The sequence below is a fragment of the Chelonoidis abingdonii genome, chromosome 12, assembly GCF_003597395.2.
Source record: "Chelonoidis abingdonii isolate Lonesome George chromosome 12, CheloAbing_2.0, whole genome shotgun sequence".
Taxonomy (NCBI): Eukaryota; Metazoa; Chordata; order Testudines; family Testudinidae; genus Chelonoidis; species Chelonoidis abingdonii.
The window spans coordinates 1891253-1916663 of NC_133780.1; the positions used below are offsets into that span (position 1 = coordinate 1891253).

At 55.5% G+C, this 25411-nt stretch overlaps 1 protein-coding gene and 1 long non-coding RNA gene across 2 annotated transcripts in view; one reads left to right on the plus strand and one right to left on the minus strand.

Moving 5' to 3' along the window:
• Nucleotides 1-25411, plus strand: part of LOC142047630 (uncharacterized) — a 196075-nt gene that overhangs the window by 138648 nt on the left and 32016 nt on the right. The window lies entirely within an intron of this gene.
• Nucleotides 12162-14199, minus strand: LOC142045731 (uncharacterized). Its single transcript, XM_032773975.2, has 2 exons — nt 14149-14199; nt 12162-13801 (listed from the first exon to the last, which is right to left on the minus strand). The coding sequence occupies exon 2, from the start codon at nt 13701-13703 to the stop codon at nt 12801-12803; it is 903 nt and encodes a 300-aa protein (XP_032629866.1). The 5' UTR covers nt 13704-13801; nt 14149-14199; the 3' UTR covers nt 12162-12800.

A 25411-nucleotide genomic window follows, 5' to 3' on the forward strand; every position in this document is an offset into this window, starting at 1 on the left:
TGGGCTGTGTGTGACCAAGTCCACTGGCCTGTCCCCTCCAAGCTCTGTGATGTGATACTGGGTTTGCCCATCGATGAGGAGCACCGAGATTCACACTGCCCCTGGCGGAGACAAACTCAGCTCCTGCCCGTCCCATTGCGGATCAGCAGCCCTGGGGTTCTCCTGCACACACCGGGGCTCCCGGCTGAACCCCCCCAGAACTCTGTAGACAACAGGCCCTACACGCAGCAGTGGTCTCTCTGACAGAGACCCAGCTCAGTGGTAAAATTTTAAAACAGGTGTCGCACTGAGTGTGTCCATGTGGGAACGTAACCGGGTCACATACAAGTGCACTGGGAGAGTTCCTCAACATGCAAATGATAAGGGGGATTTCCTTCCTGAATAGGAAACGGAGAACATGTACTGCCCCTGCCCCCGACAGGAACTCCAGGCTGCCCAGTCCCAACACAACCTCATCGGCGTTCTTCACTGCACACATGGGGGCTCCCGCCTGAACTGGGAACTGGCCTCCCCACAGGCAGCGCTCAGCTCCATCACCCAGTGCCCCCAACGCTCAGTCTGTGCGCACCCTCGCTAGGTCTGCGACGCTCAGCGGCTCTGGCTGGCGGTGACCAAAGTCAACGGCCTGTCCCCTCTCAGCTCTGTGATGTGATACTGGGGTTCCCCATTCGCGAAGGAGCACCGAGATCGTTCACACGCCCCTGGCCAGAGATGAACTCCAGCTCTCCCCCGCCCCACTGGATCAAGCCAGCCCTGGCGTTTCCTCTCCACTGCAGACACCGGGGCCCCTGGCGAGAACTTACCCAGGGTGAGCTTCAGGCAAGCCTTGCCAAAGGTTCTCGGCCCAGCTCCCAGCTTCGCTGCAGTCTTGTCCAGCGCTCTGCAAGGGCTCCTTGTTCAGACCTGGGGGGCAGGTCACTGGTGTGTAACCTGGCCAGACACACGTCCCGTCGTGGGGCACTCAGTGACGGGGCACTGGGACTCCGCCATCCGGTTCAACACACACGCATCTCAACACTGCCCTCTCCTGAGGTGTGGACAGCTCTGCTGCTCCCATGGGGTCTCCCCTCCTGGCCGCTGTCCCTCACACGAGGGCTCCTGCTGGACTCAGTCGAAGTAGCTTCTCTGGGATTTGGATGCTTCCAGCTGGTGATTTCACTCTCTGCGCGGATGACTGCACTACATCACACTCACGGACTTAGGGTTGAGCCTGCTGAAGGCCATACCACGCCTGATCATGTCACTTGCCCGTATCCTGCCTGCCTTCTCCCCTCTCTGTCTGTGGACGACACACCCCTCCGGTCAAGATCCGGGTCACAGGCTGGTTTTGTGTTGCCCTTAGTAGGGGCTCTAGGTCAGATCCTGCGGATCGGGGGGCTGAAACGGCTCTCAGCTCTTCCGTCGTGTCCCGCTCTGGGATTGCAGCTTCCACCAGGTTCTCAGGGCAGAGCAGATGCAGTCCGCAGGATTCAGTAGGTCCTTCTGGGTGGTCCTTGGTCCCCAAGACTGCCGCTCAGGCTTCTCTCCTGCCTGCTCCAAGCAAGGTCCTGGGAACCAAACGAAGATGTTCATTTTTCAATTGGAGAGTAATAGAGCTGGTCAGGGGAACAGGCGCCGGCTCTGTGGATGCTCTGGGCTGGAGCACACCACGGGGGGGAAATGGTGAGTGCGCTGAGGCACGCCACTGGCAAGCCGCCCTATTAGATACCCCTCAGCTGCCCTAAGGCCTCACCGCCCACGTGTTGGTCACAGATCAGAGCCTCTCCCCATCTCTCCCTGCTCCTCCTGCCCATCCAATGAGCTTATTTGCAGTGTGCTGGGGCTCTGTGGGGGGAAGGAGGTGGAATGAGGGACATGGGGCACTCGAAGGGAGAGGCGGGAAAGAGGCAAGAAGGGCACCCTCCTAGAACGAACTGAAAAGCCAGAGACAAGCCCGGTCCCAAAGGAAAGAAACCACCAGGGTATGTGTGAAATACACAGCCTGAGGCCACCCACGGACCTTAACTCTGCCTTATGTGTCACTCCTCGGAACCCATGAATCCAGGGTCCATCGCTGAGATAAGTCCCCACTCTGTCTGAACCAGTGAAGTAGCAGAGGGGGTGACCCACAACAGTTCTCTCAGGCAGCAAAGAGGCCTCTTAGATGGTACGAAATGGGCCTGGCTGGGAGGATGAAAGAGCCTCCTGGATGCCAACAAGATCAGAGGAGTTGCCCAAATACAGGGTTAAAAACATCCTACAAAGGGTGAGCTCAGAGGTCCGCCCTATGGTGAGTGCCGTACACCACCCTGCCAATGTCTGGGCTGCACCTGTCTCTGTGAGACGCGAGGAACATGAGATGTAGGGTTGCCATTTTGGTTGACATATTCCTGAGGTTTCATAACATGACATGATCTTTAACTAATGATTAAGCTTTAATTTCCGGAGACCCCAGGACAATCCTGGAGGCTTGGCAACCCCACTAGAGGATGACAAAGGGAGAGTAACCCCGACACATGTCATCCGCTTACAGGTGGGCTCCAGGGGGGAGCCCGGAAAGCGCCCGGATTCCATCTCTCTCCCCCGGCCTGGGAATGGCCAACGCCTTTATCCTCATTAAATTTTCAGTTGCCAAATGACAGCAGACACCAGCTGAGAGAGGCTGCTCAGAACAGGGGCTGGGCTTTTCTGATCAACATGGACTTTGAAATTAAACTACACCTACAAAGCTGGATTTTCCACTTTCCACTACCGCTGTGTTACTTATTGTAAACACAGAGTTTGGGAAAGGAGAGTCAGTTCTGGTCTGTGCCTGCCACTTGTGCTGGGAGGGGAGAGACACAGCGCAGGGTGTAAGGGCCTTCACCCGGCCCGAGCTGCCTGAGATTCCCATCTAAGGTCTTTGGTTCTGAAAGGAAGGGACAGCGACATATGGAGGACATGGAAATTCCCCCGAGAGCCTGGGACAGGCACTGTCACATCAGCTGTTTTGGATACAGGGAGCCTCCTCCCCGCTCCCAGCTGTGCTCCCTCTGAGGGCAATTCCGGCCACCTACCTGGGATTAGTTATTATTAGTTATTCCCCCACGCAAACAACTTCCGTCACTTAGAGTTAAGTTTGCTGAATTCCTTTCAGAACCAGCCATTACAATCCCACCGTGGCTAAAAGCACCCAGCTCCCCCTCAGTCTTTGTATCATCTGCACATCTACGCTGGTGTTTTGTTGGCATAGCTACGGCTGGTCCAGGGTGTGCACTTTTCACACTGCTGCACTACGTAGCTTTGAAACCTAAGTCAAATGCCTTCCAGAAGGAAGGAGAGTAGGACTGAATGAAGAGGAGAAATTGGGGGGGAATCTCAGAACAGAGGAAGATGGGAAGCCCAGACCCCCTGGGAGAGAAAGGTGAATTACGCCTAAATTGCTCAGGCTTTGGCTTCAGCCGGGTGGCAGGGCTCAGGGCCCCAGGCTTCTGCCCCATGTGGTGATGCCTTGGCTTTCTGCCCTGGGCCCCAGCAAGTCTAACCCTGGCCCTGCTTGGAGGAGCCCTTGAAACCTGCTCGCGGCCCCCCAGGGAGGCCCGGACCCCTGGTTGAGAACCACTGTCCTATACAATCGCCTGCTACTGGGCCCCACATGGGATTTACCTACAGCGCCTGGTTCCTTATTTGCTGTCAAATAGTAATAAAAACAGACTCGCTGTCTGGCTGCTGGCTCCATGAGCTGCTTTCCTTGGGGCCTGGTGTCTCACTGGCCTTTTGGGGCAATAATTTTCTCTGCTGCCCCTTTCCCTGACACCTGGTTTCTCTGGTGCCCATTTTCCTGAGGCCTGGGTTGTGTTCAGCCTGGTTTCCATGGCACCTGGATCTCTTTGAGGCTGGATTTCCATGGTACCCAGTTTCCCTGATGCCGGGTTTCTCCATGGCCCAGTGTCTCTGAGATCAGGTTGCCATGACACATGATTTTCCTGACACCTGGTTGCCAAGGTAGCCAGTTTCCCTGATGCCTGGTGTCTGTATAGTCTGGCTTCTCTATGGCTTAGTTTCCATGGCACCCGGAGTCCCTGAGGCCTGTTTTCATTGGAACCTGGTTTCTGAGGCCTGGTTTCTACACAGCCTGGTTTCCCAGAGGTCTCGTTTCCATGGCACCCAGCTTCTTTGTGGGCCCATTTCCCTGAGGCTTGTTGTCCTTTAAGCCTGGTTTCTCCGGCCCAGTTTCTGTACAGCCTGATTTCCATGGCACTAGTTTTTCTGAGGCCTGGTTTCCGTGGCTGCAGATTTACCTGAAGCCCGGTTGTGTGGCACTGGGTCTCTCTGAGGTCTGGTTTCCATGGCACCTGGTTACTCTAAGACCTAGTTTCCATGGCACCTGGTTTCTCTGAGGCCTGGTTTCCATAACACCTAGTTTGTCTAAGATCTGCTTTCTATGGCACCTGGTTTCCATGGCACCCAGATTCCCTGAGGCCTGGTTTCCATGGCACTGGGTTTTTCTAAGGCCTGGTTCCCATATGTAACGAAGTGGGAATGTTCTTAATATTTTCTCTAAATACTGTGTGGGTGCCTCAGTTTCCCCTATGCATTTCTTAAGTATCTAGGTCTGGGATAAGGGTATGTGATTGTTGCAGAGCCTTAGAGAGCAGGGGTTGGCTGGTCATTGGGGTTCTCCAGGATAACGGCTGGGAGGTCCTGTTGGGGGGTGACTGTGTCTCTTTGGGCAGAATCCCGGCTCTGTCCTACTGGCGGGGTTTGATTTGAATCAGGTGACAATCAGCAGAGCCTGAATTGTCAGTGCAGTGCACATGCCCTGGCTGGCAGTGGGGGTGCTGTGCTCAGCTGCTACCTTGCTACTGTTAACGCCCCAGGGGCTGAGGGGGAGCGAGAGCTTTGCTTCCCCGCTCTGACACGAGAGGGGTCACGCTGGGCTCTGTGCTGGGACCAGGCGAGAAGCCGCTGCCTGCCCCACCTGGGCAGCCGGGCAGCGCTGGCACGGGGGCTGAGCCTCCGCTGAGTGGGGGGACGTCCGGAGGGCAGGTCGGCTGCCGCAGGTTTTGCCTGGTCCAGCGTATGCTGTGGGAGGTTGAGATTACACGCCAGGATGGGACGCTTCGCCGTGGCGGCATCATGGGGGCTGTGACCCGCCAGCCGAGCTGAGGGAGTAGGTCCCATCCTGCCCCAGCCGCGGGTCTTGGCCGAGCCCGGAATGATCCCTCCATTGGAAGAAGACTGATGGTGGTTGCTAGGCACAGCGTCTGCACCCCTTGGGGACGGCTGCATGGACGGTTCCTGCGTGAGAAGTGTCCCTGTACCGGCATTCGGGCTCCCAGGGAGTGGGTCATGGGGGATCAGGAGGCAGCGGATGGTCCCTGTGACGTATCACGCAGCATGCTCGTGCTGGCCCCCCGATTGTCCCTCTCTCGGGCACCGGGGATCCAGCGGGCTGCCGCTACTTTTCCTGGCCCGGTAGTCTTGACGCGATCCAGCAGTATGCAGGCCCTTGCAACCCCTTGCCAGGGGGTGGGGGAGCTCTGGGATAGAGTGAAGCTCACTTGGGACTCTGCCCTCTTGATGAGCCTTCAGAAGGTGGCTATGGAATCGTTGGCGGCCCCTTCCTCCAGGCGCCCGGTCGGGTAGAGTGACACATCCTGGTGGTGATGTTTCACCACGTCCATGCTCGGTGGGCTCTGTTCCTCCCGGAGCCGACACCATGGCAGCTGCAATGCTGCCATTCTTCAGCAGAGAGGGCAGGCCCCGAAGCGCGTTCCTTTACTACACAAGTGGTCCATTTATGTCGCCCTTGCTCATGGGCTTGCGCGGGAAATGTGGTGGTCTGCCCACCTGGGGCCTCTGCAGATCACCTTCGTCCAACGGGCTGTGTGGATGCGATTATTTGGCCTGGGAATATTGATTGCTGAGAACTTTTATGAAGCAGCATCTGCAGGACTGGGACAAGTGCCTGCCCCACCTGTGGTACAGGGAAGTGCCCCAGGAATCCACATGTTCTTCCCTTTCGAGCTGCTCTATGGGAGAAGAGTGGGGGGACCCCTGGACCTGGCAATGAACGATTAGTGGTGGGATAAGGTTTGTGTTTGTTGCAGAACCCTAGAGGGCAGGGGCGTGCAGAGCTCTGCACAGAGAATGGCCGACACCCTGTCTACTGGCAACTGATGGCCTGGTCCCCTCCCCGGCAAGGTGCCAATGGAAGGTTTTGGAGAACAAAAGGATCAGGTGCCTCCTGGCCCAGGAAAGAGACAAAGGCCAGAGGAGGGGCTGGGGGGAGTTTCAGTTTGGAGCTGGCTGGAGAGATGGGGAGGCCCAGCACAGGGGTCTGGGCTCCCCACACTCCAAGAGTGACCCGACTGAGGGGTCCTGTTTTCTGTACCTACAAGCTCTGTTCTGGGCTGTGTTCCTGTCGTCTAAGAAACCTTCTGTGTTACTGTCTGGCTGAGAGTCATGGTGAACCGCAGGAAGTGGGGGGCGTGGGGCTGACTTCCCCACACACTGTGACACAGCTACCCAGAGGGATTTTACAGCTAACTGGCTGGCTGGGTGTCCATCAAAGGGAGCTCTCCCCCCACTTTATTTATCACAGGGGCCGACCCCTCTCTGGCAGCTTACCTGAGCAGCCACGGTGCCTATTGGCATGAGTTCAAAGGAGCCGCCCTTTCTCCTAAGTCAGTGTTGCCTATTGGCATGAGTTGGGCAGGGTAGGGGAACCTGGACCCACCCTATCCTCCGGGTTCCAACCCAGGCCCCTATGAAACCCCTTACCCAGGGTCAGGTCACTGCATACTGAAAGACATTTGCTGGGCCACTTCCTACCCTTAGTCGTGTCTCGGGCGTCTCTCCCACCGGTAAGATCTCGACGTCCCCTTCGGTGCCTGCAGCTGACTGGGCTCCCGCACCGTAGTCTGGGCGTTCGGCTTTGGTGATCTGGAATCCCGGTGGTTTCTCAGCAGGGGCTCGCAGCGTATGTCCACTCTCCTCCCCAGCCAGTGCAGACTGAGCCGAGCTGTTCCCTTTTATATGCTCCTCTGTCGCCGGGGGCATGCCCAGCAAGGGCGAGGCGGTGTGGACTCTTGGCCCCAAAGCACTTCTGTGTCATCAGAACAGGGTTGATACAGCCTGTCAAAGGAAGAATGTGGTCTGGTGGCAGGAACTGGGAGCCAGGACTCCTGGGTTCTCTCGTCAGCTCTGGGAGGGGAGTGAGGGCTGGTGGGTTACAGCAGATGGGGCTGGGAGCCAGGACTCCTGGATCCTGTTAGAACTTGGCTACACTGAAGCCTAATTTGGATGGGGGCCAGGTGCATATGTGAACTTGCTGTGCACTTCATGACTCCATCTAGGCACATTGTCATTGCAGAATCGCTCCACATTGCAACAGGCCCTTTTCTCCACCCCTGCCAGGTGAGAGGCAGAAACCAGGAAGAGTCTGAATTAGCCTTGACGGGGAAATCGAAAGTTAGGGTCTTGCAGGAAGGGTGTTTCTGTGTTTCTGTGGGAGGGTGTTCTGGGGACATCTTGAGGGATCAGAAACAGCAAGTTGTGGCCAGAGACACAGGGAGGCAGGGCCCCGGGTTAGTGTGTCTGTCTGTCCCGTTACAAGCCGCCTGCACTGGGTGGGGAGTTGGGTCCAAGAGGGCAGGGCTCTGGGGGGCAGGGGCTGCTGGGGGGATGAGTACAGGGCAGTGCAGGGAGCCAGAGGGTTTGGGGGGCTGGGTGCAGGCGGTTAGGTTCAGGGCGCTGGGATGCAGGTGGCAGACTCTGGAGGACGGGGGGAATCAGTCGTGGGCTCTCAGCTCCCCTTTGGAGGTCCAGCAGGGATGAGTTTGTGGAGGACTCAGCCTCGCTGGGGGAATGAAGCCAGTGGAAAATGAAACTTTGGGGCAGAGTTTTCCTTTACTTATGTTGAAGTGAGTCAGTCGGGCTCCGGGTTCACACTGAGGACACAGAGATCAGAATCTGGCCCTGATCTAGGACGCCTGGGGTTCCATCCTGGCTTTGGGAGGGGATGTGGTGGGGTCTGGTGTTTAGTGCAGGGCAGAGTGAGAGCCAGAGCCAGGACTCCTGGGTTCTCTCCTGGCTCTGGGAGGGGAGTGGGGGCTGGTGGGTTAGAGTTGGGGGGAAGGGGCTGGATTAGCTGCAAACCCATGTGTTTGGGGGGATTTTAATTACACTCAGGCTGGACTGGGGGATTGTATCTCCGCACCTGGCTCTTCTTCCCCCTTTGCTTGCAATAAACCTCTGGCTCTAGCTGGACCCCACGACGTGGAGCTGTTTCCAAGGGGCGAGACCCGAGACTTTAACTGCAGAGCCCGAACGGAGGCACATCCAACAAGCCGCTGATTTCATGAGCCGCAACTTTGAGTCTGGCCTCTAAAACTGAGGGGGCTGCACTTGAACATGAAACAAATGGGTCGGACATGGAAAGGCTGGAGGAAAATGTTGGGAGAAAGTTGTATTGAAACCAGTTGGGTCTGGCCCCATTGACTCCAATGGAGCGACAGCCGATCCCACCTCGTGTCAGGTGTCCCATGGGGCACTCGCTGACGTTGACCGTGATGCTCTGGCCTCGCGTTGTTCCCACCACAACCCGTCCCCCATCACCGTAGGGAATTGAGACGCAATACGGCACTCAGAGCCCGAGCGATTGGGGGAGGGGGCTTCAGCGTCAAGGAACCCAGGCATCCGAAGTGACTCTATGTCCCTCCCCAATCACAGAGAGGGAGGGTGTCAGGGAAAAGCCCTCATCTCCCCATCCCACCCTGCAGTCCCCACTCCAACACCCCACACATACCCAGCCCCCAACCCTTGTAACTACCCCCCAACCTCCCATCCTCTGTATCCAGCCCTCCATGTCCTGTACCCACCCACCCCCCGGTGCCCTGGATCTAACCCCCGCCCATCCTCTGTCCCCTCATAACTAGCCCTCCCACCCACCTCCACAACTTCTACCCAGTCCCCCCCCTCCAACACACACACCCTACAGGATGCATCTAACTTTCGATTTCCCCGTGGAGAGTAATTCACCTTCCTCTTGGGTTCAGTCCAACATGTGGGACGGGGATCGATTTCACACCACAACAGCCAGGCTGGCCCGTGTCCCTGAGGGGAACCCAGATGTCTGGGCCCGCCCATTCGTGCTATGCTTTGCTGCCCTTTTAAATGATTTGTTCTGTACAAATGCACACACAGCGCCAGCGGGGGACGCACACCAGGGGCGCTGGAACAGGGTGCCCAGGGGGTTCCCATCATCCTGGGGGTCAATGAGGGATGATCAGACTCCCCTGTGCTTGGCTGTTGCTGGTGCCTCTTGCCTACGAGCACTGAGAAGTGGGTTCAGACATCCGGAGGTCCTGGCTGCCAGTCCCCTTCTGCTCTAACCACTAGCCCCCGTTCCCCTCCCAGAGCCAAGGAGAGAACCCAGGAGTCCTGGCTCCCAGCCCCACCCGCTCTAACCACTAGACCCCACTCCCCTCCCAGAGCTTGGGGAAAGCTCATGGCTGCTCCTCTGCCCAGTGGGGTCCAAATGAGGGAATCGGGGTCCCTGTGAGATGATTCTCATGGAGCAGGGAGTGAACCCGGCACCCTGAGTCCGTCCTGTTTCCTCCTAGCGAGGATACCTGGCACCTGGCCCTGGAACCTGCCCAGCTCTAACCACAGGTATTGGGCCACCCCGCCCCACTCCGGGGGCCAGGCAAAGGCTCCCTCCCCTGGCCACAAGCAGGAAATTAACCCAGGACGGCAGCTGATCCTCAGCAGAACCCTGGCCTGGCACTTGTGTAACAGTGGGGGGGTCTAAGCCCCAGAGGCAGCCGCATTTGCTCACGGACCCCCTGGAGAGGGCAGGGAGCAGCCTCAGCCCGACCCGACAGGGATGCTGAGCCGGACGGGCTGGGAGCCGGGGCTCAGAGACCTTCCTGGAGGGGCCGTGTGGCTGGGGAGCTACAGGTGCGCTGAGCCAATGCAACGAACCTGGGGCCCGAGACGAAGGGAGAGGCTGGAGCCATTGTGATGCTTGTAAAGACTCATAGACTCTTTTTCAGGGGACAAGGCAACACGCTGTGTTTATTTAAAATGCTACACAAGCATTAAATCAGCGTGTGCATGTGTTTATACACACGGACACCCCACACGCCGAAAAGGCTCTGCAGCTGGGCTTATAGGTGCTGGGCCTTATCGATGCTCAAGTCAGCACAGCGGCCAGTGCGACCGAACACGAGTGGGGAGCCAGGCCCCTGTCGGACACGTCTGATGCTCCGTCGTTGGTGCAGAACAAACCCAATGCCTCCCGGCTTCCGCCCATCAGCGTCTCTCGTGTAAATCTATGGATTTTGCTGCGTCCGCTGGGATTAGATCATTACAAATTTCCGTTCTCACAGTGATCTTCCGTCAGTGATGCTTGGATCCTTAATCACCAACTGGGCGCTGGGTGTTTACACAGCTGCTCCTCATCTTACATTTTGTTTTTAGTTTGAGGCGGTCACCTTTGCACTTCAGGGCCATATTTGTACCCCTTGGATCACCAAAGCCGGATGGTGCTGGCCTGTGGGTTTCCTTCACTCTTTCTTCTGTAATTAGGCCCATCTGCTACTAACATCCTATCTCTTATTTGCTATACACACACACACACACACACACACACACCTCATTCACACAAAGAACAGCTACACATTCTTCTACCGAAGGAATTAGAGGACACAGCACAGGGGCTGTTAAACAATTTTCTAAGGAACAGGCTTGTAACAGAACATCACAGAATCGGGAAGGGACCTCGAGAGGTCATCTAGTCCAGTCCCCTGCACTCATGGCAGGACCAAGCACCATCTAGACCATCCCTGACAGGCGTTTGTCTAACCCGCCCTTAAAGACATTGAATGTTGGAGATTCCACAACCTCCCTGGGCAATTTATTCCAGTGCTTAACCACCCTGACAGTTAGGAAGTTTTTCCTAATGTCCAACCTAAACCTCCCTTGCTGCAGTTTGAGCCCATTGCTTCTTGTCCTACCCTCAGAGGTCGAGGCGAATAATGTGTCTCTTTCCTTCTTTTTTTAACCTTTCAGGTATTTGCAGACAGTTCTCATGCCTCCTCTCAGTCTTCTCTTCTCCAGACTAAACACACCCAATTCTTTCAATCTTCCCTCCCCGGTCATGCTCTCTAGACCTTTCATCATTTTTGTTGCTCTTCTCTGGACTTTCTGCAATTTGTCCACATCTTTCCTGAAATGCGGTGCCCAGAACTGGACACAATCCTCCAGCTGAGGCCTGATCAGCACGGAGTAAAGTGGAAGAATTACTTCTCGTGTCTTGCTTACAACTCTCCTGCTAATACAGCCCAGAATGATGTTTGCTTTTTTTGCAACAGCGTTACACTGTTGACTTATATTTACCCTTTTATCCACTCTGACCCCGCAGATCCCTTTCCGCAGTGCCCCTTCCTAGGCCGTCATTGCCATTTTCTATGTGTGAAACTGATTGTTCGTTCCTACGTGGAGCACTTTGTATTTGTCCTTACTGAATTTCATCCTGTTTTCCTCAGATCATTTCTCCAGTTTGTCCAGATCATTTTGAATTCTCATCCTGTCCTCCAAGGCACTTGCAACCCTTCCCAGCTTGGTATCGTCTGCAAACTTCATAAGTGAGCTCTGTGTGCCATGAGCTAAATCATTGATGAAGACGTTGAAAAGAACCGGACGCAGAACTGATCCCTGTGGACCCCACTTGTGACGCCCTTCCAGCATTGTTACCGAAATATCGGGTCTGCCTGGCTGGGAGCCATTGACTGTGAAGCATTGATAACTACTCCCTGGGAGCGGTTATCCAACCAATTACGCACCCACCTTATAATAGCTCCATCCAGGCTGTATTTCCCTAGTTTGTTAATTAGAAGGTCATGTGAGACTGTATCAGAAGGGTTCCTAAAGTCCAGGGATACCACATCTACAACTTCCCCCCGTGCACAAGGCTCCTTACGCTGTCAGCTTGGTTTGACATGATTTGTTCTTGACAAATCCAGGCTGACTGTTACTTATCACCTTGTTATGTTCTAGATGTTTGCAAATTGGTTCCCTAATGATTTGCTCCATTATCTTACCTGGTACACAAGTTAAGCTGACTGGTCTGTAATTCCCCGGGGTTGTTCTTATACCCCTTTTTATAGATGGGCACTAGATTTGCCCTTTTCCAATCTTCTGGAATCTCTCCTGTTTTCCATGACTTTTCAAAGATAATTTCTAATGGCTCCGATATCTCCTCAGTCAGCTCCTTGAATATTCTAGGAGGCATTTCATCAGACCCTGGTGATTTGAAGACATCTAACTTGTCTAAGTAATTTTTAACTTAATCTTTCCTACTTTTTGTTTCTGATTCTACCCCATTTTCACTGCCTTCTTGAAATCCATTGTCTTTATTGTGCTGTTTTCCCTCCTACCAGTCCTTAGAATCATGAACTCAACCATTTCATGATCACTTTCACCCCAGCTGCCTTCCACTTTCAAATTCTCAGCCAGTTCCTCCCTATTCATCATAATCAAATCTAGAACAGCCTCGCCGCCAGTAGCTTTCTCCACCTTCTGGAATAAAAAAATTGTCTCCAATATGTTCAAAGAACTTGTTGGATAATCTGTGCCCTGCTGAGGTATTTTCCCAACAGATTTCTGCCCCCTTCCCTGCTTTGCCGCTCTGGCCGCGCCGTGTTTTTGTTTTGTTTTTTTCCCCTGCTTTGCCACTCCGGCAGCCCCCCCTTTTTTTTTGCTTGGGGCGGCAAAAAAGCCAGAGCTGGCTCTGGCCTTCACCACAGGGGGCCGATGTTCAGGGCGTGGTGGGGCTAGTTGCCATTGAGGAACCGTGCGGTGCGGGCCCACAGCCCCGATGCCCGGACGCGATAGTGGACGCGGCCGTCCTGGTCGTCGTAGACGTTGATCTGGTTCCCCCCGGCCCCCGTGGAGAAGCTCAGTGCCCGCCCAGCGCAGTCCACCACCATCCTGGCGTCGTCCTGGACACAGAATGGCTCCTTGGCGAATTTCTGCACAGCAAAGTCCAGGCAGCCTCTGAGCTCCTCGGTCAGTGCCCCCCAGGCCTGGAGCCGGCGCCGCACCCTCAGCAGCTCCTCCACGCTCAGCGGCTCCGGGCGCACGGCCAGCCTGGCCAGGTACAGCTCGGCCGTCCGCACCTCCACGCTGTACCGGATGCGGTGGTGGAGGATATAGACCGAGATCTCGCAGTCCCCCTGGCCGGAGATGAACTCCAGCGCTCGCCCCGCACACTGGATGCTCAGCTGGGCATTCGCCTGGACCGCTGGCGGCTCCTTGCTGAACTCCTCCACGGCCCGCTCGAGACAGGCCCAGAGCTCATCGCTCGCCTCATCCAGGCCCTGCAGCCGGTCCCGGTGCCTCAGGAGGTTGGCGATGGTCAGAGGCTCCCGGAAGGACAGAAGGGCGGCGATGTGGAGCAGGGCGTCCCGGAGGAGGGTGAGGACACCCTTGGGGAGGTTCGGCGGACGGATCATCAGAGCCGTGGGGTCCCCGGCGCTCGGGAGGGAGAGGCCCAGCGTCTCCTGGTGCAGCATGGGAGCGAGGATGCAAAGGACGATGGAGACCAGCATCGAGGCCAAGGCCACTATGAGACACTTTCGCAAAAGGTGGCTCATCTGCCTCCTGGCCCAGTCCAGGGGCCACCGGAGGAGCCAGTTAATGGCCCAGCTGTAGCTGATGGTCAGTGGATGAGCCATGGACCTCTGGTCCCTGCCCTACAGCTGGCTGGGTGAGGGGTCAACGCAACTCAGTGTCCGGACGACCAACTCAGCACGGCCTGGCCACAGCCTGAGCCCTAAGGAACGGGGAGGAGACTGGATCAGTTCAGGTGCCCCTCACTCCTGCCCCACAGCCCCCTGCTAGCCCATCCCTGCCCCCCCAGCCCTACCAGTGCTCCTCACTCCCGACCCGCAGCCCCCTGCTAGCCCAGCCCTGCTCCCCCCACAGCTCTGCCGGTGCCCCTCACTCCCGACCCGCAGCCCCTGCTAACCCAGCCCTGCCCCCCACCAGCTCTGCGGGTGCCCCTCACTCCCGACCCGCAGCCCCTGCTAGCCCAGCCCTGGGCTCCCCCTAGCTCTGCCTGGGCTGCAGCTTGGGAGTGAGGGGCACCAGTGGATGTGGGGGGGTCAGTGATATTCCTACCCCAGCACCTCCAGTGTCTGCTGCTCTCTCAGCACAACTTGGTTCTCTGGCTCTGGCTCTGCTGCAGGATGAATTAAAGTTCCCGCCCCTCCACCCCTGCTTCCTCTCCTGTTAGTTTCAGTTTCATTTCTTCCCCTGCAGCCAGAGATGGGGGTGGGAGGCAGGAGGCAGCTGGTTCTGGTCTGTCCATCCTCTCCCCCTTGTGACCTGTGTCTCCCCCTCATCGCCACCTGCCCAGGGGGGCCCGGGGGAGGCATGTCCGAGACTCCCAGCTCCATCTGGATCGCCTGGGATTTTCCATTCACAGGAGATCTGGCTTCTCTCCTAAGCTGGTTTTGATCTGATCTGGAAAACGCCCCCCGCGGGCTTTCATATTCCCCACAAACCGCAGCCCCCCAAAAGTTTGAGAGCCAAAGGCCCTGAAAGGTGGGATCAGAGCCCGGCTGATGGGGTGAATGCAGGGTCTGAACGAGCTCTCCCGGGACAGGTAGCCGGGGAGGGGGAAAGGCTTCAGGCCCAGGCTGAACGCACCCCCTCTGCCCAGGATCCCGCACACACAGCTGGGTTTGCCCAAGTGACCAGCTTCCTGGTGTCGGGTCACAAGCTACACTCGTTCCTGAAGCTGCTTTCCACACACCTCTCTTCGTGGAACTTGTTCCAGGGGATGGACCGAAATATTTGGACACTGATATTTTAACTGCATCGTTCCATGTATGAACCTTAAAGTGGGATCGTGCAGGTTATATCCTGGGCTCCCCCAGTTCTGCCGGTGCCCCTCACTCCCAACCCGCAGCCCCTGCTAGCCAAGCCCTGCCCCCCCAGCTCTGCCGGTGCCCCTCACTCCCGACCCGCAGCCCCTGCTAGCCCAGCCCTGCCCCCCCAGCTCTGCCAGTGCCCCTCACTCCTGACCCGCAGCCCCTGCTAGCTCAGCCCTGCCCCCCCAGCTCTGCCGGTGCCCCTCACTCCCGACCCGCAGCCCCTGCTAGAGCAGCTCTGCCCCCACCAGCTCTGCCGGTGCCCCTCACTCCCGACCCGCAGCCCCCGCTAGAGCAGCTCTGCCGGTGCCCCTCACTCCCGACCTGCAGCCCCTGCCAGCCCAGCCCTGCCCCCACCAGCTCTGCCGGTTTTCTGACTTTTAAACCAAGCCTTGTACTGCGGATAATGTTCAGCGTTATGCCCGGGGGGACAAAGACTCTTTCCCTGACCTGTGGATTAGACGGTTTTACAATTAGCTTTAATCCAACATGGACACTTGAATGCGGGGGCGGGGAAACGTTGTTCTCTTTTCTGCCCTTAGCCTGAGGGCCGCCCTGAACTGGACTGAACTTGCTGGTGCCAGACACCTCTGAGCGGAAGGAGGGGTGAGGACAGGGGAGTCCCTGCTGGGAGGTGTGGAGTCTACCTAAGGGTACGTCTACATTACCCGCCGGAAGGGCGGGTAGTGATCGATCTATTGGGATCCATTTCTCACGTCTAGTGTAGACGGGATAAAATCAGTCCCCGATCGCTCGGCCGTCGGCTCCGAACTCCACCGGGGCGAGAGGTGGAAGCAGAGTTCACGGGGCCCCCCGGCTGCCGGAGGCTCAGACTCCCTCTCCCTCCCAGCGCAGCGGCCGCTCCGTCCCACGCGATTCTTCTCATTGCCGACGTGGGCGCCGGGGGCCGGGCAGAGCTATGCAGCTTTGCTTAGCGCACGTGGCACGAGCCCCGCGACAGCTGACAGCAGGGCTTCTGGAGCAGAGGTGAGCGGGGGGGGGGGAGCTGCCACAGGGGGGCACCTCAGGGAATGGGGGGAGCTGCCACGGGAGGGGGCACCTCAGGGCGGAGCTGCCACAGGGCTTGGGGGGGTGCAAGGTGGCAGTTTCTCCCAGGGTGCGAAACTTCCTTGCACTGGCCCTGGGTGTAGCCAAGTGCTAATCCAATCCAGGAGTCCTGGCTCCCAGCCCCCTGCCCCCGGCTCTAACCCACCAGGCCCCAGTGCCATCCAAAGCTGGGTTAGAACCCAGGCGTCCTAGGGATACAGATCAGGGCCACAGTCAGATCTCAGTGACTCTGGTGTAAATCCAGGAGCTGGTGGAATTGCTCCAGTGTAATTACGGGTGAAATCAGACCCAACAATTCATTTTCCACCAGCTCCATTCTCCCAACAAGCCTGAGTCCTTCACACACTCATCTCAGCTGTGCCTCAAAGGGAGATCTCAGACCCCACGACCTGTTTCCTCTCTCACTTTCAGAGCTTGTGAGGTTGTTACCAAGTTTCCATCCATTCCCATCAGCCAGCAGCACCTGGAACCAGAGTGAGGGACCAATGGATCCCTGTGCCTCGATTTCCACCAGCCCGGGGGTGCTGAGCGTGGGGAACATGGCCAAGGTGCGGAATCGGTTGGCGTCCTTGGGTGACCTTTCTCGCCCCATGGAGGAGTGTCTGGACCACGCGCTGCTGACGTTCAGCCGGGAGGTGGGCTACCTGCAGGAGGACACCTGGCTGGTGATCCGCTGCGAGGGGCAGTAGCTGGTGTTCATCTCGGGCCAGGGCAAGAACAACATCGAGGTCTCCTACATCCAGGGGGTGCAACTTCCCCAGCAGAGAGGTCACCCGGCGGGATCTTGGTGCTGAGCCTGGCGAACCCGGACAAAGTGATGGTTTCAGGCCCTGGCTGCAGGGCTTTGGGCTCTGGCCCTGGGTCCTGTCTCCTGGCCGTGGGGCTTCGGGCTCCAGCTCCCTTCTGCCTCCTCCGACTCCCCCGTCCCATCACCCCTGGCCCCGCTGCCTCCCCCAGACCTCCATCCATCCCCCCGTCACCCCTGGCCCCTCTGCCTCCCCCACACCTCCATCCATCCTCTCGTCACCCCTGGCCCTACTGCCTCCCCCAGACCACCATCCATCCCCCCGACCTCTCCGCCTTCCCAAGACCTTCATCCATCCCCCTGACCCCCCTGCCTCCCCCAGACCTCCATCCATCCCCCCTGCCCCTCGGCCTCCCAACACCTCACACCAGCCCCCTGGCCCCTCGCCTCGCTCCCCCAGACCTCCAATACCATCCCCCCGGCCCTCGCCTCCCCACAACCCTCCAATCCAATCCCACCCTGGCCCCCTCTCCTCCCCACACCTCCATCCACGCCCCGGCTCCCTCTGCCTCCCCAGACCCTCCATCATCCCCCTGGCCCCTCCTCTCCCCCAGACCTGCCACCATCCCCCTGCCCCTCTGCCCCCCACACCTCCATCCATCCCTGGCCCCCTGCCACTCCCCCACACTCCATCCATCCCCCCGGCCTGCCTCCCCCACCCATCCTCCATCCAATCCCCCCTGGCCTCGCCTCCCCCACACCTCCATCCATCCCCCTGGACCCGCTGCCTCCCCAAGACCTTCATCCATCCCCCTGTCACCCTTGGCCCCGCTGCCTCCCCCCCACTTCCATCCATCCCCCTTACCCCGCTGCCTCCTCCACACCTTCATCCACCCCCCTGTCACCCTTGGCCCCGCTGCCTCCCCCAGAGGCCACCAAAAAATGTGTTGTGAGAAGCCCTGCTCTGGAGTTACAGCAACATCACTGAGTTCATCCCTGACCCCACGGACATTTCAGGAACTGGCTTTTCTTTTCCTCTCTCCTGGCCATAAAACTTCAAGAGACAAAATCGCTGCTGCAGGCAGTGTACAAATATGCGCATCATTAGGAAACTAAAAGTAAATGTCATGTGTTCTGGGTGCAGCTAAATCTTCTCCACAGTCTGTGATGCTGAGAAGAGAGGAAAGCGCAGAGCGTATCTCGTCTCTTCGGATCGTCCCCGGCTGGGTGAGTAGCGAGATTTCTTGCTTTCTCGGTCTTCGTCTTTCCTTCTCGATTCTGCTTCCAGCTGACCTGAAGTACATTTCCCGGTGGAACAGGCATAAACATCTTGCAAAATTTATGGTCATTGATGATTCCCTCCTTAAAACGTCAAATCAGGGAGCCAAATCCTCGAAGCTAACAGCTGCTGTCTTGGTCGATGGCAGGGATCCAGTCAGTAACCTCCAGAGCGAGGCTGATGTACCCCGAGGGCTTGAAGTGAAGAACCATCTTCTACAGCAGGGAGCTGAAGTTCACTCTTGTTCTCTTGAAAGAGACAAGGTAGGTGAAGTAATATCTTGGATTGGACCAAGTTCTGTGGGGGAGAGAGAGAAGCACTTTTGAGCCACACCGAGCCCTGCTGGGGTCTGGAGATGGGAACCAGAGAGTCTGAACTTCTTACAAAGCCGGTTAAACCTCCCCTAACCCAGGTCGTGGCCCCACCCATGCTCCCCCTCTGCCCCGAAGCCAGCCGAGGCTCGGCTTGGGCCAGCAGCCGAGAGCTTGGGGCTCAGATGGCTGGTGGTTTGGGCTGGCCGGTAAGCCAGGGTGGCTCAGGCCAGTGGGTGGCTCAGGCTGGCCTCGGTTTAGGGCCGGTGCTTGGGGTCATCTGGCGACCTGGGGGTCAGGGTGGTTTGGCCAGGGCTCCTCCGGCCATGAGGGTGGGGCCTCCAGGCTCTGGGGGGGGAGGTTAGGGGGGAGGAGCAGAGCTGGAGAGACTCGCTTCCCCCAAAAGGGAGTTTTCAAACACCTCCCATGGCTTTGGGGGTGACGAAGAGATCACAGATGAATCGATCGCTTTGTGAAGAGCGTTCACCCCCCGGTGATGTTGTTTTTGTCCTTTACCCTCTGTGAGTTCATTCTAAAGTGCGGTGATTGTCTGGTGGTTGGGGCATTTCATGCCCTGGCTGAGGTACCGCAGGTTTTGTGGTAGGCAGGTGTGGGACTCTTGGATCCTTTAAGGTGTGTTGTGGTGTGTGTGGATGAGGTAAGTGGAAATACAGCTGCAGGCTTTGCCTCTGTTGTCCTGACCCAGAAGTTGATGGCAAAGTTTTAAAGATCCAGGATCACCACCTAAGAAACGTGCACCCAGGGTATTACAGAGCTGGATTCCCTTGTACCTGGGAAGCGGATGGGATGTGAGCCGATCTTCCACGCGAAGCTGATATGCGTGTGCCTCGCCTGACCTCCATGAATTCTGTGTTCCCTGCTGCTCTCTTTGGTCTGAAATAAACATGCATTTCACTCCAGTGCTTGCGAAAGACCCAGCACCCAGCAGCCTTGCTACTGGGGTTCACTTCCCCTTCCCTCGGTTGCTGAAGAAGCAAAGTGCATGTCCGCACTGAGCTTGCAATCCCCAGGCAGCGAACAACCCCCGCTCAGCTTAGCTGATGGGTGCTCGTGTCACGTAAGCAGTCATGGGACAAGAGGGAAGGTCCTCTCCTGGCTCAGAAACTGGTTCAAAGACAGGAAGCAAAGGGTAGGAATGAATGGTTGGTTCTCAGGATCGTAATGATCTTGCATGCCCGTGGCCCAGCTGCTGTCCTCCAACTTTGGCTAACTGTTTCCTGCCACCTTGTGTTATTGACGCTCGCACAAAGCCTGTGCAAATTAGGTATCAGCCCTCAAGAGCAAGTGGAGAATCCTGATCTGGTGATAACTCATATTTACACCGGAATAACGACCATGTGAGGCAAGGGGAGACTCAGCCTCCTTAAGGACAAGAGAAATATCATTTCTATTCTTTTTAGTTGTGTTGCAATTCCGTATGGTTAAAGGTTTTGGCCTGTAGCCCCGCCTGAGCCCTCGACTTCCCCCCACATCTCTGCTGGTGCCCCTCAATCCAGAACAGCAGCCCTCCTGCTATCCCAGCTTGAGGTGCCCCTCCAGCTCTGCCAGTGCCAACTCCATTCTTGTTAACACGCCCACCTTGTGCTCCGTTTCTGAGCTGTCGTGAGCAAGGACGATTTCCCTCCCCAGAGCATATAACCGAAGTCTGTCTGCTGCAACTCCGGGTTCTTCAGTAAACTCTGAAGTGGCAGGAATTCAAACTCAACCCCGTTCTCTGAGAAGTTGCTTTGCAAGTCCTGCGACATCACTTGGCCGTAATTAAATTGTTCCATGACGGGTTGATTTTGTTTTTGTTTTCAGGCCCAGCTGCAGCAAGGTGGGATCCCCTCGGTTAGTGAGCCAGAGTCTGATTCAATTAAAACGGGGCCAACATGGGTTCTCAGTTGGGCAAGACCCATCAACTGAGCGCTGGTAGCCTGCGGGAGGTGAGGAGGGAAATGGAATCCAGCGACATGATGAACGAATCGCTTGACAAGATCTTCCAGTGTGCGGAACAGCATTTCGCCAAGGAGCCCGACTGTGTGAAGAACAACGCCAAGATGACGCTCCACTGGAACGGGAAATCGCTGGTGTTCGTGTCCGGCAGAGGAGTGTGTGAAATTAACATTTCGTATAAACAGGGCTCTGGGAAACCCAGTTATAATGTCACCTCGCATAGCTTGAATATCTTTCTAGGGAGGATATCAGCTGGCCTGAGGGTCCTAAGCCTCGCAAGCCTGGAAGGAGCCCGGAAGAGCCTGGATTTGTGGGAGGAGACACCCAAGAGTCTGAAAACTTGCTTTGACTGCGCCATCAGGAACTTCCGGAAGGAGCCTGCGTGCGTACAGGAGAACGCGAAGCTGGTGATCCACTGCAGCAGGAGAAATCTGCCATTCATCTCTGGGAAGGGCGAATGTGAGATCAGTGTGTCCTACAGTGATGGGAAACCAGTCTACACCGTCAACGAGTCCACAGGGGAGGTTTGCCTGGCGCGACTCGGCACCCGCTCTGCACCTCTGAGCGTCTCGAGTGTAGTGAGGGCTCGCAACAAGTTAGAGTCCTTTGGGGTGATGACGCGGGAGCTGAGGGGCTGCTTTGAATATGCTCTGGAAGTGTTGGAGGAGGCACCTAAGCGTGTTCAGGAGAATGCACTGATGCTGCTCGATACCACCAGAGGCAGGATGATGTTCAAATCTGGAAAAGGAGAGATTACAATCACCGTCTTCTCCATGAATGGGGAATTCAAGCATGATGTCAAAATGCCCAAAACCAACCGCCCACCGAGAAAGTGAGCAGGAAAAGAAAAGAAAATTGGAATTTGCCAAAAGGCTTTGACCTTCAGAGCAGGATTCAACCTGAGAGTATCTTAGCTGGATCTAGTGTCGCCAACTTTCTCCATTTCATCGCTATATTTTGTGTTATGCTCAAAGCCCCCAGCTCCAAGAGTCTAGTGATTTCCTGAGAATCTCAGCGTTCATTTTTTTAAAAATGGAGGTTGCGTGGAAAAGCCAGAAAAGTGACACTGAAAATTGCAAAGCCAGGCAGTAAATGAGCAGGATGAAAATGTGTTGTTGTTGTTTAAAATCTCACCATTTTTAAGCCAAGCTCATGCTTTCTGGGTCCTGATTCATGATTTTTGATCACTTGGGCTTGGCAAGACTAAAGGAGAAACCAACACTTTTCCAAGGATTCCTTCATACCCTCCAACTCCACGTGTAGAGATGGTTGAAGTTTTTTATAGATAAACTTTTTTTCTAACCTCGAAAAATATTTTTTTCACAGAATCCAAAAGATTTTTCTCCAAACTTTTTTTTTTGAGGAATTTGTAGGAAATTAATTGTACATGAACTCTTAAAAACACACACAAACACACTTTCTTTCAGTTTTCCTTTTCCATTTGTTTTTGGTCACTATAGTGTGATGCAGTGCAGAATGAAATTGTGACCTCTACATCAAAACAGGACAGGTCTAAATTAGCTCTATGATTCGAGTTGGTCCAAAATTTTGTTTTGTTTTTTTACTCACCTTTGCCTGAAAACCAAAAATGACTTTTTGAGATTGACACATTTTCAGTTGTTAAAGTGAGTTACACATTATTCAGGTAGGAGAAAGGTGTGTTATTCACTCATGTTGAACAAACCCAAGTTAATTACCCTCTGTTACAAGCTTTCACTAGAGAAAAGTGTGTATTTACATCCCAATAGCAATCTCAATGTAAACTCTTTGGGTATGTCTAGACTACTCGCCGTATGGGCGGGTAGCGATCGATTTCTCGGGGATCAATATATTGCATCTCATCTAGACGCGATATATCTATCCCCGAACGCGCTCCCGTCGACTCCGGAACTCCACCAGCGCGAACGGCGGTAGCGAAGTCGACGGGGAGCCGCGGACGTCGATCCCTCGCCGTGAGGACAAGAGGTAAATTGATCTAAGGGTACGTCTACACTGCACGATTATTTCGAATTAGCTTAAACCGATATTACAAAACAGATCTAATAAAATCGGTTTAGCGCGTCCACAGTGGGATCACGAAATCGATTGTTTGCGTCCATGGTCCAAAGCTACCATCGATTTCAGGAGCGGTGCACTGTGGGTAGCTGTTCCTCAGCTATCCCATAGTTCCCACTTCCGGGTTGAGAGCACAGTGCCTGATGGGGCAGAAAACATTGCCCCGGGTGGTGCTGGGTACAGCCTCACCCCTCCCTTTGTGAAGGCAGCAGACAACCCTTTGGCGCCTTTTTCGCGGAGTGCATTGAGCAAACGCCATAGCACAGCAATCTTTCCCTTTTTTTTTTCACGTGGTGGTGGGGGGAAATAAACTGAGGAGCTGTTCCCTGAACCACGCCAGACACTGTGTTTGAACCTACAGACATTGGGAGCTCAGCCAAGAATGCAAATAATTTTCAGAGACTGCTGTGGACTGTGGGATAGCTGGAGTCCTCAGTACCCCCTCCCTCCCTTCATGAGCGTCCATTTGAGTCTCTGGCTTCCCGTTACGCTTGTCACACAGCGCTGTGTATCCTGGAGTTTTTTATTCAAACGCTTTGGCATTTCGTGTTCTGTAACGGAGCTGCATACAACAGATTTGTCTCCCCATACAGCGATCAGACCTAGTATCTCCCGTACGGTCTATGCTGGAGCTCTTTTTCGATTTCAAACTGCATCGCCAGCCGTGCTGATCAGAGCTCCACGCTGGGCAAGCAGGAAATGTAATTCAAAAGTTCGCGGGGCTTTTCCTGTTTACCTGCCCGCTGCATCCGAGTTCAGATTGCTGTCCAGAGCGGTCAGTGCTGCACTCTGGGATACCGCCCGGAGGCCAATAACGTCGATTTCCGTCCACATGAACCCTAATCCGAGTTATCACTATCGAATTTAGCGCTACTCCTCTCGTTTGGGAGGAGTTCCGAAATCGATTTAAGGAGCCGTTTAACTCGATATTAATGACGACGTCGTGTGAACGGGTACAGCGTTAAATCGGTATATCGGCCATTAAACCGATTTAAAGTCGCCGTGTAGACCTGGCCTAAGATACTTCGACTTCAGCTATGCTATTCACTTAGCTGAAGCTGCGTATCTTAGATTGATCCTTCCCCCAGTGTAGACCAGCCCCTAGTGATGTCAGAGGTGATAGTTTCTACTTTGCCATAAGAAGTTTAGGTGAACCAACATCCCCGCCTAGTGGATGGAGTAGACAGATGGAGCTGGTTGGATAGACAGACAGAGCTGCAGTTGGATGTTTTAAGATCAGCTTTAAGATTCTTTTAATATCCCACCTTAATGAGGCAAAGACAGCTTTTGGGGTGGAGCATAACATGAAACATCCAAGCCGCTGGATGCTTATTAATGACTCATGTTAAGAAAACACAATTAACCCACGCTAGCCCTGTTAAAATCTTTGAGACAATTGCTTGCAGCTTTGACTCTATGCACCCATTTAGCTATTATTGAAATCCTTGTACTGGCATGTGTACGTATATTTACACCAACTTAGCTTTGAAATAGATTATCTGCTGAATATTGTCACGCTCTGCTTGGTCTGCAGGAGGCTAAGAGGAAATGAAAAATGTGTGGATGATTTTGAAAACATCTTATCTAGCTGCCTATGCAACTGCACCACGGTTTATGTGACTTTGAAACAATGACGTGTGCTGATGATGGGAGAATTTTAACAATAAAATTGTCCTACAAATATGATACCAGCCCTTTTTCCCATCAGATTGTTACTTCTTAAAATTATTCTGCACTTATAACAACTTGCTTAATAAAAACCACAATAATTCTCTACTGATCAGAGCTTTCATGACTTTCACTTCTTGAGAGTGGGGAGTGGGGAGTGGGTTGTCCTTATGGTAGCCCAGATTTTGAAGATTCATGGTTAAAAATTGCCTATCAAAGACAGAAAATAAATCAGGGGCATGCCCTTTCTTGCTTTTTGTTAATGGCAAAAAAAATGCAAGGGCTTTGTGATGGGGTGTATTAGGCTCGGAGGTCCTACCGCACCGCATGCCAGGAAAAGAGCAGTAGAATTGAGTCCTCCAGGCGGCCTAGAGCAGCTGTGGGGAGCAGCCAATCAGAATCCAGCAGGCTCATATAAAAGGAGCTGCTAACGAGGGCAGTTTCAGTTGCTGGCCAGAGCCAGAGGGGCAAGGCGTGTGCCCCTGGCTGGCTGCAGGGACTCAAGCAGGACTTCAGCCCTAAGCTAAGGGTGAAGGTGCTAGGACCGTGGGGAAGTGGCCCAGGGAACAGGAGCAGCAGCAGCAAGAGTTAAAAGGGACCCAGCGGGTGGTGGCTGTTTGTAGGGTCCCCGGGTTGGGACCCAGAGCACTGGTCGGGCCCGGGTCCCCATACCAGCTGCTGGATGAGAAGGGGGGTTTAAATGAGTCTGGAGAGGGAGCTGAAGACCCAGAAGAGAATCAGCCTAGGTTGGACATGGACACCCCAAAACAGGGCTGAACTGAAGTGGTGGCTCGGTGGGAGAGCTGGGGTCAGCTGAGGCTTGCCAGGGAGGAAGCTCCAGGGCCGCGGCTCCACCCCAGAGCAGGGACCCTTCAGGAGCCAACCCCGCCGGGGGCTGAGGATGGAGCTCAGAGGCCGGGCTAGAGACGCTGATGGAGGATACGGTGGGAGGTGCTCACAAGAAGCGAGTGGCCCTCACTGCGGGCTTCCTGTCTCCTTCCTCTTCTCCGCTCCCTTTTTAATGGGTCCCTCCCCAGGGTCCCCTCAGCTTCTGAGAGGGGATGTGCACGGGCAGGTGTGTGTGTGTGTGTTAAACACCCCAGTTATCAACAGATCCTGGCGCCACGGCGACCGGGCCGCTGAGCAACCAGGCGCCATGGCGACCAGGCCGCTGAGCAACCAGGAGCCACGGCGACCTGTCCAAGAGCGAACCGGGTCTATGAGATGCCGGGGAAGCAATGAGGAGCTGAAAATTCTTACCCAGGCCCAGGCAGAGAAGGCGCGAGTCTCTCCTATTTGGGGCCTTATTTGGGTCTGGCAGGGGGCTTGGCCAAAGTGGGGGCCAGAGGGGCCTGGCTGGGGGGGGCAGGGGAGGTTGGCTGGTGTGGGGGAGGGGAAAGGGGGCTGGCTGATGGAGGAGTTGGGC

Excerpts from the sequence above, each read along its gene's own strand:
- LOC142045731 (XM_032773975.2), bottom strand. The coding sequence starts at position 13,703 with ATGGCTCATCCACTGACCATCAGCTACAGCTGGGCCATTAACTGGCTC.